This window comes from Carlito syrichta, unplaced genomic scaffold, assembly GCF_000164805.1.
Source record: "Carlito syrichta isolate Samal-C Ts95f unplaced genomic scaffold, Tarsius_syrichta-2.0.1 Scaffold99366, whole genome shotgun sequence".
Taxonomy (NCBI): Eukaryota; Metazoa; Chordata; class Mammalia; order Primates; family Tarsiidae; genus Carlito; species Carlito syrichta.
Window position 1 is genome coordinate 5891 of NW_007043462.1, and position 12029 is coordinate 17919.

At 64.3% G+C, this 12029-nt stretch overlaps 1 protein-coding gene across 1 annotated transcript in view; it reads left to right on the top strand.

The window, feature by feature from the left end:
* Nucleotides 1-475: 475 nt before the first annotated feature.
* The window catches only part of WFS1 (wolframin ER transmembrane glycoprotein), a gene marked incomplete at its 3' end in the record, with an annotated part of 20613 nt that continues 9059 nt past the window's right edge, over nucleotides 476-12029 (top strand). The window contains exons 1-5 of the mRNA XM_008063750.1: nucleotides 476-689; nucleotides 7365-7447; nucleotides 9256-9400; nucleotides 11178-11348; nucleotides 11791-11871. Of these exons, the coding sequence (XP_008061941.1) occupies nucleotides 476-689; nucleotides 7365-7447; nucleotides 9256-9400; nucleotides 11178-11348; nucleotides 11791-11871 (694 nt within the window). The remainder of the gene's footprint in view (nucleotides 690-7364; nucleotides 7448-9255; nucleotides 9401-11177; nucleotides 11349-11790; nucleotides 11872-12029) is intronic.

The window sequence follows — 12029 nt, forward strand, 5'->3', positions numbered from 1 at the left end:
CAGACACCAGCTGTTGGCTTCGGGGCCGCCCACATCCCAGGTGGTCTCATCTCAAGATCCTTGGTTGTGTCCGCAGAGCCCCGTTGCCGAACAAGGTCATGTCCGCAGATCTCGGTAGGCACGTCGTGTCTTGGCCCCATGGCCAGGGTTCCACGCGAATGGCTCTGAGGGTCCTCGCCATCCCACGTCTCAGGCCAGGACACCGAAGTTCAAGGTGGCGTGGCTTGAGTCTTGTGAGGGCCTGAGATCAGAACTGCTGCGTGGTCCATGGAGCTGGGCGGCCGTCCTCGGTTTCTCCTCCAGAGAGCAGGGCTGGCCAGCGGGACTGTGGTCTGCCGAACCGAGACCCCACGCAGCTAGGCTCTGCGTCCAGGGCTCCCCACCTCCCTCTGCTTTCCTTTCTTCCCCAAATGCCGAATGCCAGATGGGCCGAGGCTGGCCTGGTGTGTCTGACCGTGGCTCTTCTGCCTGCAGGATGGACCCCGTCACTGCTCCCTCGGGCCACGCCCACCCCCAGCCCCCGCCAGCGCCGCAGCCCCAGGCCCGCTCCCGGCTCAACGCCACAGCCTCGATGGAGCAGGACGGAAGGGACGTGCCCCAGGCCCCCAGGCCCAGCGCTGGAGACACAGCTGCCCCAGCCGAGTCCTGGGCCCAGCACGCCAGGAGCCGAGACAGAGCGGATGGAGCTGGTAAGGAGGCGGCCGGGAGGCCCAGGCCAGGGCTGTTCAGGGATGGCAGGGTGGGCACCGGGTCTCGCCACCCGAGGCTCCCCCCCTGGACCCCAGCGGTGCAGGCTCTGCCGCTCCCGCTTGTGCCAGCTGGGGCCTCCCGCCTGCTCAGAGCCTTCCCCCTTGCACCTTTCACCGTGCAGCGGGCACTGCCGGGGTCGTCCTGGAGGTGTGTGGACGAGCACCCTGCTCCTCTGGGCGTGTCCTGCTGGGATGGTGCTCCCGCCGCCCTGGGCTCGGTGACCGGTGGCAGTGACTGTGCTTGCGGGAGCCGGCCATGTGGGGTGCAGCCCTGGTGCTGGGCTTCTGCCCTCCCCGAGGGTGGGGGAGGCCCGTGTACTGCCTGTGGGGGTACCCGTTCCCTCCCCCTGCGAGGGACGCTGAGCCCTCGGGTCACAGGCCAAGGGGACCGGAGGCTCTGTTGGTGCTGGGCAGGGGGTGTGAGGGCGGGGGTCCCAGCCCCCGCCCTGCTCAGCCTCGGGCCCCTCTCGGGCCCCTTCGGCCCGGGTCGCCTCCTCGCTCCCCAGAGAGGCCGCCGCCCAGCAGTCACCCCCAGCTCATGCAGAGGCCCTACATCCACGGTGCGTGCGTGTGGTGCGCGCCCACCCTGGCCTGTGCCTCTGAGGGGAAACTGAGGCGCTGAGTCGAAGTGGCTTTCCGGTGAGCCGCTGGTGGGTGGCGCAGGGTAGTGCCGAGCGTCCTCCTTGCTCCGATCACCCCTCTGGCCGAGCCGCGGGGCTCCCGGCTCCAAGCACGGCGGCCGAGGCTGCCATGTGCTTCCGTGCCGGGCCTGCCCTCCGCCCTGGGAAGCTCACCAGCGTGTGCTCGTTGTCTTTGCGTCTCCTGACGAGAGCACCGTGCTCCTCCCCTCTGTCTCCTTGGGAGGCCTGTGTCTGGGCCCGCCCCCTCCACTGCTGGTGGGAGACTGAGACCTGGAGACCTGGGCGCGGAGCCTCTTTTTCAGTCTGGGAGTGCACAGCGTCTCAGATAAGGAGAGTCGAGAGTCGGGAAGCAGACGTGGCCGGTTTGGCTTCTGCCCTCGGGGTGGGGGGCGAAGATGACCGCTAGGTGCACCTGGGCAATGCCGCTGGGGGCAGTGCTCGTGGCCGCTCCCGGTCGCTGGCCACTGACGTAGGCTCAAGGGCTGTGGGGAGGGAGGCCCGAGTGCCTGCCATCCTGTCCCGGTCCTTCAGCTCCCCGCCCACCCAGCAAAGCGCCTCCGTTGAAACCAGCGGGCAGCCGCCAGAGCGCATGTCTGCGTGGCAGCCCCCGGCCTGGCACCTTTCGGGCCGCCTGCCCAGCCGCCCCTCCATCAGCCCTGGGAGTCCCCGTTTTCCAGACGAGAAAACCAAGGGAGGAGAGGGCAAGTGGGTAACTCCGGCTCTCCTAGCTGCCGAGGGGCGAGGTGGAGACTTGAACCCAGAGCCTGTGAGCCTGTGCTCACACGCTGTGATGGGCTGCCAGTGACACTGTGACCCACAGTGCACCCGGAGCCTCAGGCCAGCTGCACCCCGGGAGCCCCACGTCACAGGCTCAGAGAGGTACATGGAGCAGGTTGGCCTGTCCCCAGAGTGGGGTCTGGCCAGGCTCTGTGACAGAGGGGCAGAGGCTCAGGTCTGCCCTCCAGGTGCCCCTGGCAAGTGGGGGGACAGGAGTGAAGAAGTAACTGCGCCCTGAGGTCTGAGAATGACCTACTTTGCAGCCCCCCGGGGCATCAGGAGGGCTGCCTGGAGGAGGCACCGTGTGAGCTTTCCCTTGGCCTGTGCACTTGGGAAAGAGGACCAGAGCTGCCCTGGGCTTCCCCTTCTCCGCGGCCTCCCCAAGGACACCTTCTTGGCCTTCCCCAAAGCAAGGTGGACGAGGGGCTGCAGTAGAAACTTTGCGGGGATGGAGCCTCGCACTTCTGGCCTCAGCTCTGTGGCCTTGGCAAGTCACCCGCCACGTGGGAAGCTGCAGCGGATGAGGGTCAGGGCTTAGACACCCAGATGCTCCTGGGCCGGGCAGGTGAGGAGGACGGTGGCACAGGAGTTGCGAGGCGCAGGGTGGAGCGAGGACACCCACACGCCAACGTGTGTCGGCTGATTTTTGGCCAGGCTGAGCCTCCCAAGCCACATCCAGTGGGCCCGAGCCCTCCCCCGCCTGGCCAGTGCCACTGTAGCTGATGGGTGGGGCTGTTTCTTCACAGGTGGCTGTGACCTGAGTCCTTTGTCTTCAGCCCTGTGGGTGCATGTTGTCCTGTTCAACTTAGGAATGCAGCTGGGCTCATCACACCTGGGACCAGGGGACCCAGCAGGCACAGGCAGGGGCCGAGGGGATGCCAGCCGTGCCAGACTGCCATCGCACTGTCTCGCAAGGCCACACACCTGGCCGAAAGCCCGTTAGTGCCGCGCTGGAGAGGGCTGGGACACGCGCCCTGGCCTACAGGTGCTCGTGGCCAGTGGGGAAGCGGTGGTGTGCTCCATCTGGGGCTCAGGGCCCGGTTGCCACACAGAGGCCTAGGCCGCTGCAGGTGGGAGGAAGGAGCACAGACCGTGTTTCGTGGGCCTGCACCCGGGCCGGGTGCACTGTGGCTAGTGTGTGCTGCATGTGTATGAAGCATGCACCTCCTGCTGTGAGCCGCTGGGGTCCTGGGAGTCTGCAGCTCGCGGGGCTGCTGGGAGGGCCACGGGTCCCTGCAAGGAGGATGTGGCGAGACCCGGGCGCTCTGGGGGGGTGCCTGCCATGCACTCCCTGCGGAGACGCCCTCATTGCCGGCCTCACTGGCGGCGCTGTGCTGCTCTATGGCCGCCGTGACGGGCAGCCTGCCCATCCGACACAGATGAGCCCGGGGCAGGAGCCCTGGTAGAGCCGTGTGGCCTCTGGGACGTGTGGACCAGGCCGGCGCCACCCACCCAGCCACTGGGTCAGGAGCAGAGGGACTTGGGCAGACAGGGAGCCTTGCAGGGGTCTGGAGACCCCTGGGGATCTGCCAGGCCCAGCAGGCCCCAGGGTCAGGGAAGGGAGGGGGAGTCGTGAGCGGGCTGGGCGTCGTCAGAGGGGTTTCATCAGGACAGCGTTTTTTGTGGAAGAAGGAGCGGCCCTGGTCCTGTTTGGGGTCGACCGCATGGATGCTTCCCGAGTCTTCTGGAAGCATGAGGATGTGCCTGTTGCTTGTTACCTTTAGTCTCCTACTTGGGCTCCAAACCTTGGGTGCCACCTCCAGGAAGCCTCCTGCTGTCAGGGCGGATGCCTCGGGTCACCTGCACAACCCGTGCCCTCACAGGTGGTGCCGAATCATCCTACCTGGCCCCGGGGCAGGCCTCCCCGAAGGCAAGAGTCTCGCCTCTCTCCACCTGGAACCCTGGCTCTTGGCATGGGGCCAGTGCTCAGGAGGCGTCTGGAGAGTCAGTGACGGGGGCTGAGGCCACAGTCCCTGCAGGGGCCTGCTAGAAGGAGGAACCCCCCCGGCCAAGACCCCCAGATGGCTGTCTGCCTCTGCCTGTGCCTCAGCTCAGCCAGCCCCGGGAAGAGCGAACCAGCGTTAGCATCGTGAAGGCTTATGGGATACCCCTTGGGGCAGGTGGTCTCAGCTGCTCGTGTGTGGGGCGCCCCCTCGGTGTGAGGTGACCCCAGCTGCCCCGCGTGTGGGACGACCCTTGGCCCGAGACCGGTGCCCTGTGTCTAGCGCCAGGGTGATGACAGCACGTGGTGCACCCTCTTCTGCTTCCACCTTCCCCTCAGCGCCTGGTGGGGGGTGTCAGCGGAGCAGAGAGGCGCCAAGGCCCTGCCCAGGGCAGCGGGGGAGGAACCGAGAGGCAGCAGCGCCCTAGAGACGGGTCACGTCCCACTTGTTGACCTTGCGATTCAGACTGCCTTCTCAGGGCACTGGGCCTGCATCCACAACGCACAGAGGCAGGTCTGGTTAGTGTCAGCCATGTGGATGTGGGAGCCCACTGGCCGGCCCGGCCCATTGTGGGGCTCGCTTTTGGGAAGGGACACCTGGCACCACCCCGGGGTGGGTCTGAGGCTCACGTGCACAGAACCTTCCTTCCACCCTTCTGTCTCTGTGGCACACCTGTCCAAATCAGGGAGTCTGACTTGGGTCTGTGTCCGTCCTGGAACCGGGTGCTGTGGTCAGGGAGCTCTGCTTGGCCAGGGGCGGGTGGGCCCTCCCACAGCTCCAGACCTCGAGGACCGAGCGTCGGGGAGGGCGGGGGTTCCCCCAAGGGGCATCGAGGCGCTGTTACCAGGAAACGCAAGGAGTAGAGGGTGGACGCAGAAAGGCTGTGTGTTTTGTGGTCCTTGGAGGGCCGCGCCGTTGCAACCAGCTTCTGGAGTGCTCTTGGGATTGAGGGTGGGCTTTTGTCTCTGACCCATGAGAAGGCTTCTGCTTATGTGAGCGAGCCAGAACCTGCTGACTGCCTGCGGTGTGAGCCTGGCGCCTGGGTGCCTGTAGTGCCATTTCCACGGCGGCAAGCGGAAGCTGGGATTGTGGAGAAGGGGGGTGTGCGGAGATGCCGCGTATTGGGGGAGACGTCTTAAAATGCCAGGCTACGAATAACTGCTGTGAAAAATTAATCATGGACTAGGAGAATCTTCTTCGCCCACAGACATGGCTTGATTCTTCTATATTCTGATTTTTTAAAAGGAAAAAAATAATGACGTGACCTGTATATTTAGTCAGGAAGAGATTTGCACTCGTAAGAGGGGCTGGCCTCGGGAAGTTCAGTGTCAGCGTGAAGAGGGGAGGGGGAAGGCGGTCATATCTGGGGAGTGAACGCCGCTCCGGCCAGTCGCTCAGCAGGAGCGTCTTGTTTCATCCTAAGCCGTCCTGTGGGGTCCGTGACAACGGCCGGATTGAAGTCACCTCAGAGAGGCGACATGACTGCGTGGGGTCACACAGCACCTTCCCATGGGTCAAGTCAGTGTTCCTCCGAGGCTGACGCCCCTGGGGAGCCCAGGGCGGGGCCCCCGGGCGCAGGACCTAGGGCTTTGCGTCCGCAGTCCTTCCCCGGGATGTCAGCCGCTGCCCAGCCGTGGCCAGGCCCGCGTGGGCCTCGTCGCGGCACTGACAGCAAGGAGAAGAGAGCACCACCCTCGGTGGCTCAGGCAGCCTGGGCCCCTCCGAGGGGGCGGGTGTCCACCGTGCTGCCCTGGGGGCCCTACAGCCCCCTTTGCACATTGTCCCCGAGGACCCCGGCCGGGAGACGGAGTGTGAGACATGGCAGGAGGGGCGTCCATGTTGGCACGCTGCCCGCCCCGAGGGCCAGGGTGCGCGGGCTGGCCGGGAGGCCTGGCAGAGAACGCCTGAGTGCCCCTTCCCCGAACATACCCCTCACCTGCCCGTTCTCAGCTGCCACCACACCTGCGAGCCATCCGTCCTGCTTCCTGCAGAGTCCCGTCTCCTGGAAACTTGGCCCCGGAGGCAGGGACAGGCGGCTTGGAGCCGCGCGGAGCCGGCCCCTGCTGGTTCTGGGAGAGCCCTGCTGAACCCGACAGAAAAGACTGGCCCTGCATGGGGGTCTGGGCCCGTGTGCAGTTTCCCCTCGTCAGAAGGCAGTGGAGAAACTGAGGAAGCTGCACGATGCGTTTGTGAATTGAGACAACTTTTCAGGAAGCGAAATGCAGAATAAGCCATAGTGACATCTGGACCCTCGGCCTAGTACTTCACCTGGACAGCCTGGGCCGGGAAGACAACTTCCCAAAGGGGAAAAAAGCATGCACACGTGGCACCATTTTATAAGGCAAGGGATTATTGGGAGCAACCTATAGGCCTGAGGGAGAGGAAGGGACCTGTCACCTGAATGTCTTCGTGAGGGGATCTATGAGCCGTGGAAACGATGACCCGAGTGTGGGAAATTGAGAATAATTCGCTGCTACGAACTGAAAGTTCGTAACCCCCCCAATTTACATGCCGAAACTCATACCCCGGCATGAACTGTTAGAGGCGGAGCCTTTGGAGGCGATGAGGTCGCACGAGTGGAGCCCTCATGATGGGATGATGAGCACCCTTACAAAACAGACCCAGAGAGCTCCTCTCCCCTTTTGCCGGGTGAGGACGCAGTGAAGAGACTGGCGCCAAGACGGGGCCCTCACCAGATGCCAAAGTGTGGCGCCTTGATCTGGGACTTCTAGCCTCCAGAACTGTGAGAAACAAATTTCTGTAGTTTATAAGCCACCCAGTGTATGGATTTTTTGTCATAACGTCCTGAACAGACTAAGATACTCACTCTTAGCCAAAAAACGTTAAGATCAAAACGTATGCACACTGATCACAACTCCAAAACCGTGTCTGTCCATGACAGTCACAGACAACAGAAGCTGGACCTGCTGGGGCGCCGGGCATGGGGGCAGGTTCTTTCTTATCACTTCCGTCGCGGGCCTTCACACTTGAGCCCCGGCGAGAGCTTAGGGGGTGGCGGCGGGCTGGATGAGGTCTGTGCCCCACCTTCCCGCACCTGCCACCCACAGGGTGGAGTTTGCCGGCGTGGCCGGGCTTTTTGTGCCATTGGGAGGCGGATGGCGGTTTCGTGTCTTCTCTGTCCTGCCTGTTGCCGGCCCCCGGCCTGGGTCCTCAGGGCAGAAGCAGCACCTCCGCCTTGCATGCCCTCCACTCCTGTATGGCTTCGTGACGTTGTTTGTTTCTTCCATGCCAAGCGCCTGCGAAGGGAGATGTGGAGCTCCCCTTTGAAGAAGTCCTGGAGAAAGCCAAAGCTGGGGACCCCAAGGCACAGACAGAGGTGAGGACCACCGTGTCTTTGGGGAACGTAGGACGCGGCCCCAGCACGGTGAGCTCGGCTGAGAGCTCCGAGGCCCCAGAGCAGAGTCAGTGTCCGGGAATTGGGCAGGGCGCCCGTGGTGTGCCTCCTTGCCCCGTTGGGCAAGTTCCCACGCTCACTGGGAACGTCCTCCCAGAAGCCTCTGGGGAGCAGTCCTTGTCCCCCTCGTGCAGCTGACACCGGCCTCGGGCCTTGCCTCCTCCAGATGCCCTCCCTTCCTGCCCATCCTCCCCTCTTGGCGTCTGCCAGGGGCCAGGCTCTGTGTCAGGGCTGGACATGTGGGCGTGAGCCTCGCAGATGCCGGCCCTGTCCCCACAGGTGACGGTGCACAGACAAATAAGATTATTCCGAATCACGGTCAGGAGAGAAAGCAGCGGGAGGCCGAGGCAGGAGGTGGCAGGGTCCAGGGTCTTCTGAGGGGGGGCCACCTCCTCAGCTGGTGACTGGCCGCGCACCCTGGGGCAGTGCAGGGCGGGAGGATTGCCAGCGGGGGCGGAGGCGGGAGAGAGCTTGGCGGGTCTCAGGGACCCAGGCGCCCGAGGAAGGGGGACGTGGGGGGTGCTGCCCTGGGTGGTCATCTCGTCTCGTCCTCAGCGTGTCCTTGGGATGAGAAGGCTCGCTCCCACTCTTAGTGTGAACCTCAAGCCAGCAGGTTTCAGCGATTTGCCCGCATTCACACAGCTCAGAGGTGGTCGCCCGGGGCTTCCCACCCAGGTCTGCAGCCAGCAAGACCTGCCAGCTGCACCCTGGCACCCTTCTCGGCCGGGGCCTAGCATGTTGGAATGGGGGCCCCACGTCCAGCCCCTCGTGTTGCCCAGGGAACCTGTGGCCCTGGGAGGAGAAGGGCGTGGCCTCCGGGCGTGGCTTCGTGCCCAGGGCCTCTGTGGGCCACCTCTCCCCCACCCAGCCAGCCCTGAGGGAGGGGGTCACCGCCATCTTCCCAGAGGGCTCAGAGGCCACATGGGCGTGTCCCTTTGCGCGTTGCTCAAGTAGGTAACCAGTCATCCAGGCAGTCCTCTGCCCCTTCCTCCCTAAGGGGCAGCAGCACTTCCGTGTCAAATGATGGATGAAGAGTCTCCTTCTCCTGCCTTTGGGGCTTGTTGTGCGTTAAAGCTTCTCCACCCACCTGCTGCCCGAGCCCTTCCCCTGCTCTGGGCCTCACAGGTCCCACTCTTTCCACCTACAGAAGGAGGTGGTTGGACCGTGGCAGCAAGCTTTGTTTGGCAAAGGGCCAGACAGTAAATATTTTGGACTCTGTGTGTTCTCTGTTTTCACTAGTCAGCATCGCCACAGCCACAGTTATGTTCCAGTAAAGCTTTAGGTATAAAGCAGGCAGTGGGCCAGATTTGGCCCGTGGGTCAGTGCCAGTCCCTGGCTAGCCGACCTCCCTTCAGCCCTAACTTCCTGTGGTCCCCCAACTGCTTTGAGAGGCAGTGGATAGACCCCATCACAATTCTGAGTTTCCACCCGCTGACGGTGAGCCGCCAGCCCCCAGGAGGCAGGGTCAGCTCAAGGAAGAGAGTCCATGCACCTTGCAGCCCGGGCTCCCTCACTCTGCAGGGGGGCACACCTGCCTCACGTCACGGTGGGCGGGGGGTGGGTGCCCAGAGCCGACAGAGCCAGCCTCCAGTAGACGCCCAGAAAATCCCTTTCCCATTCCCACCCCTTTTCCTGCCCTGGGTGATGGCGGGGAGAGGGTGGAGGGGGGTTCTGGCCGGGAGGTGGGCGGAGGGGTCCGAGGAGCTGGGGCTGACCGTGTCTGGCTTCAGGTGGGGAAGCGCTACCTGCACTTGGCCCTTGACGCAGATGAGGAGCTCAACAATTGCACCGCCGTGGACTGGCTGATCCTCGCCGCAAAGCAGGGCCGGCGAGAAGCAGTGAAGCTCCTTCGCCGGTGCTTGGCGGACAGGAAAGGTGGGTCTGCGTGGGGCCGAGCCTGGCGCCGAGGGCACGCGGGCTGCCGTGCTGCGTGCTCACTGGGCAACAACGAAAACGTGAGCACCAGGAAACCTAATGCTGGTGACGCTGCTGGAAGTGAGGGCGCTTCTGTTTTGCTCGTGGCCTTGTCATTTGCATGTTGTTTCTGGACCCTGACTTGGGATATTTGGCCAGCCGGGCCGTTTCCACTCCTCTTGGCTCGTGGTGTGACAGCCCCTTTCCCTGCCGGGTTCTGGTCGTAACTGAGACGTCCATCCGGCAGCCAGCCGAGGAGGGCCTGTCCCGTGGCCTGCGGTCAGTCAGGGCGGTCCGAGGGGGCATGCAGCCTGTGAAGACCTGCGGAGGAGCGGGCGGTGGGCGACTGCGGGGAGAGGGACAAGGAGGCGGCGGGCACGCGGCCCAGGCCAAGCGTGGCCGGTGATAGCCTCATCCCACCCCCAGGGAGTCGCTGCCCCTGGTGCCACGAGGCACTGAGCTTCCCAAGGGCGCCGTGCCATGGGGAAAGAGGAAAGTGAGTTTCGCATGGGTGCTTTTTGTTTCTGAGTTAGGATCTTGCTGTTTCGTCCAGGCTAGTCCTGGAACTCCTGGGCTCGAGTGATCCCCCTGCCGCAGCCTCCCAGATAGCTGGGACTACAAAGGTGTTTTTGTAAACGATGCATATTTTTTCAGCTTTCAAAAGTATTTTATGCTTATCGTAGAAATCTTGGAATATACAGAAAATGTAAAGATACAAATTACTCATAACCTTGAAACTCAGAGAGAAGTACTCCGTATTTTGGTGTGTTTCCTTCTGACTCGTATCATAACGTTTTAAGTTATATGGAATCTTGCTTCTTTGAAGATTAGGCTGATGTTTTTGGACAAATGGAGCCGACTTTCTCACCCACCTGGCTGCCCCATTCTGGAGCAGGCGGGAAGGCCTGAGCGGGCTGGGGCGGGTGAGTGCAGCCCACACGGCCAGTTCTCAGGAGCCTGTGTTCCCCCGGGGCCGGGGCAGAGGCCCCGGGGTGCCAGGCAGGAGGCAGGGCGGGCCTTCCACGTCCCTCAGCCTCACCCTCACATTGAGCGCTTTCTGATTGGACAAGACATAAGTATATGCTCACGTGGAAGGCTCAGAAAGTGTTTCAAAGGAGCGACAGATTCGCCTTGGAGTGGAGGGCGGAAAGCGGCTGCTGCGCAGCCACGAAACCCACTCCCTCCCGCCATGGACTGAGTCTTTGTCCGCCTCGGAAAAGGCCAGACAGCGTGTGAGACGAGGGGCCAGAGGAGCCCGTGCCCATGGTGCGCCATGGCACAGCGGCCCGCCGTGGCACCTGGAGTGGTCACGGCAGTGGGACTGACCCAGGTTCGAGGCCACGCTGCCTCTTTCTGCCTCTGCGGCCTGGGCAAGTCGGGACGCTACCGTGTGTGTTGGTGTCTGCACCTGGGAGCCAGGGCGCGTAGCACCTGTGGGAGGGTCCTGGGGGTGAAGTGAGAGAGCGGTGAGCAGGGGACGGAGCCTTCTGCACATCCATGTGGACCCAGCGGACATGCGGGGGCATGTGCTGCACGACCAGCCAGGCCGCTGGCTGGGCCTCTGGCCCGGAGAGTGGGTGCCGGCAGGGGCTTCGCTCGGACATCCTGTCCTGGTCACCAAGGGTCCCAGCAGCCTTCCCGGGTCGCCTTCCCCACTCTCCCGGGCGGAGCCGGCGGGGGCTGGGAGCAGCACTGACGGCTGCAGGCGGGCCGAGGCCCTCACCGGCCCTGTCTCCAGGCATCACGTCAGAGAACGAGCAGGAGGTGCGGCAGCTTTCCTCCGAGACCGACCTGGAGAGGGCCGTGCGCAAGGCGGCCCTGGTCATGTACTGGAAGCTCAACCCCAAGAAGAAGAAGCAGGTGGCTGTGTCAGAGCTGCTGGAGAACGTCGGCCAGGTCGACGAGCACGGTATGCACCTTCTCGTGGGGACGGGGCCCACTCTGGGGGACCGGGGCCTTCCCTGTGGAGATCATGGCCTTCCCGTGGGGACCGGGCCTTCCCTGCGAGGACGGCAGCCTTCCCTGGGGACCACGCCTTTCTCGTGGGCCCTGGGCCTGCGTGTGGGGACGAGGCCCCGGGCAGAGATGTGTGGATGCCGCACGGGCAGGAGGGCCGCACCGGCCTGGCTGAGGTGTTCTCCTCGAGCAGACCAGAGGGTGCCACGCCCAGTGCTCCACGACCACGGCCACTGCGGAGACAGGCTGTGCCTGCCACCACGTGGGGGCTCGCTGGGGGCGCCAAGGCTGCCTGGCAGCTGGAGGTGCGGAGGCCCAGACTCTGCACACTCCGGGAGCCCGTGGGGCACGAGAGGACGGCCCGCCTCCTAACTCAGTGCCCCCGTTCCCTGCAGATGGAGGCGCGCCGCCAGGCCCCGTCCCCAAGTCCCTGCAGAAGCAGCGGCGGATGCTGGAGCGTCTGGTCAGCAGCGAGTGTGAGTAGCGCCCGGCCCCGCGCACCTGTGCCGGCTGCCCCCGCCGCGTGGCGTCCTCCTTCCCGAGCCCGGGATGGGCCTGCCGGGCCCCAGTCGGTCCCTGTGGGTGTGGGCGTCCCGGACGCGGGGCCCTGGCCGCCGGAGGGCAGGCAGACCCC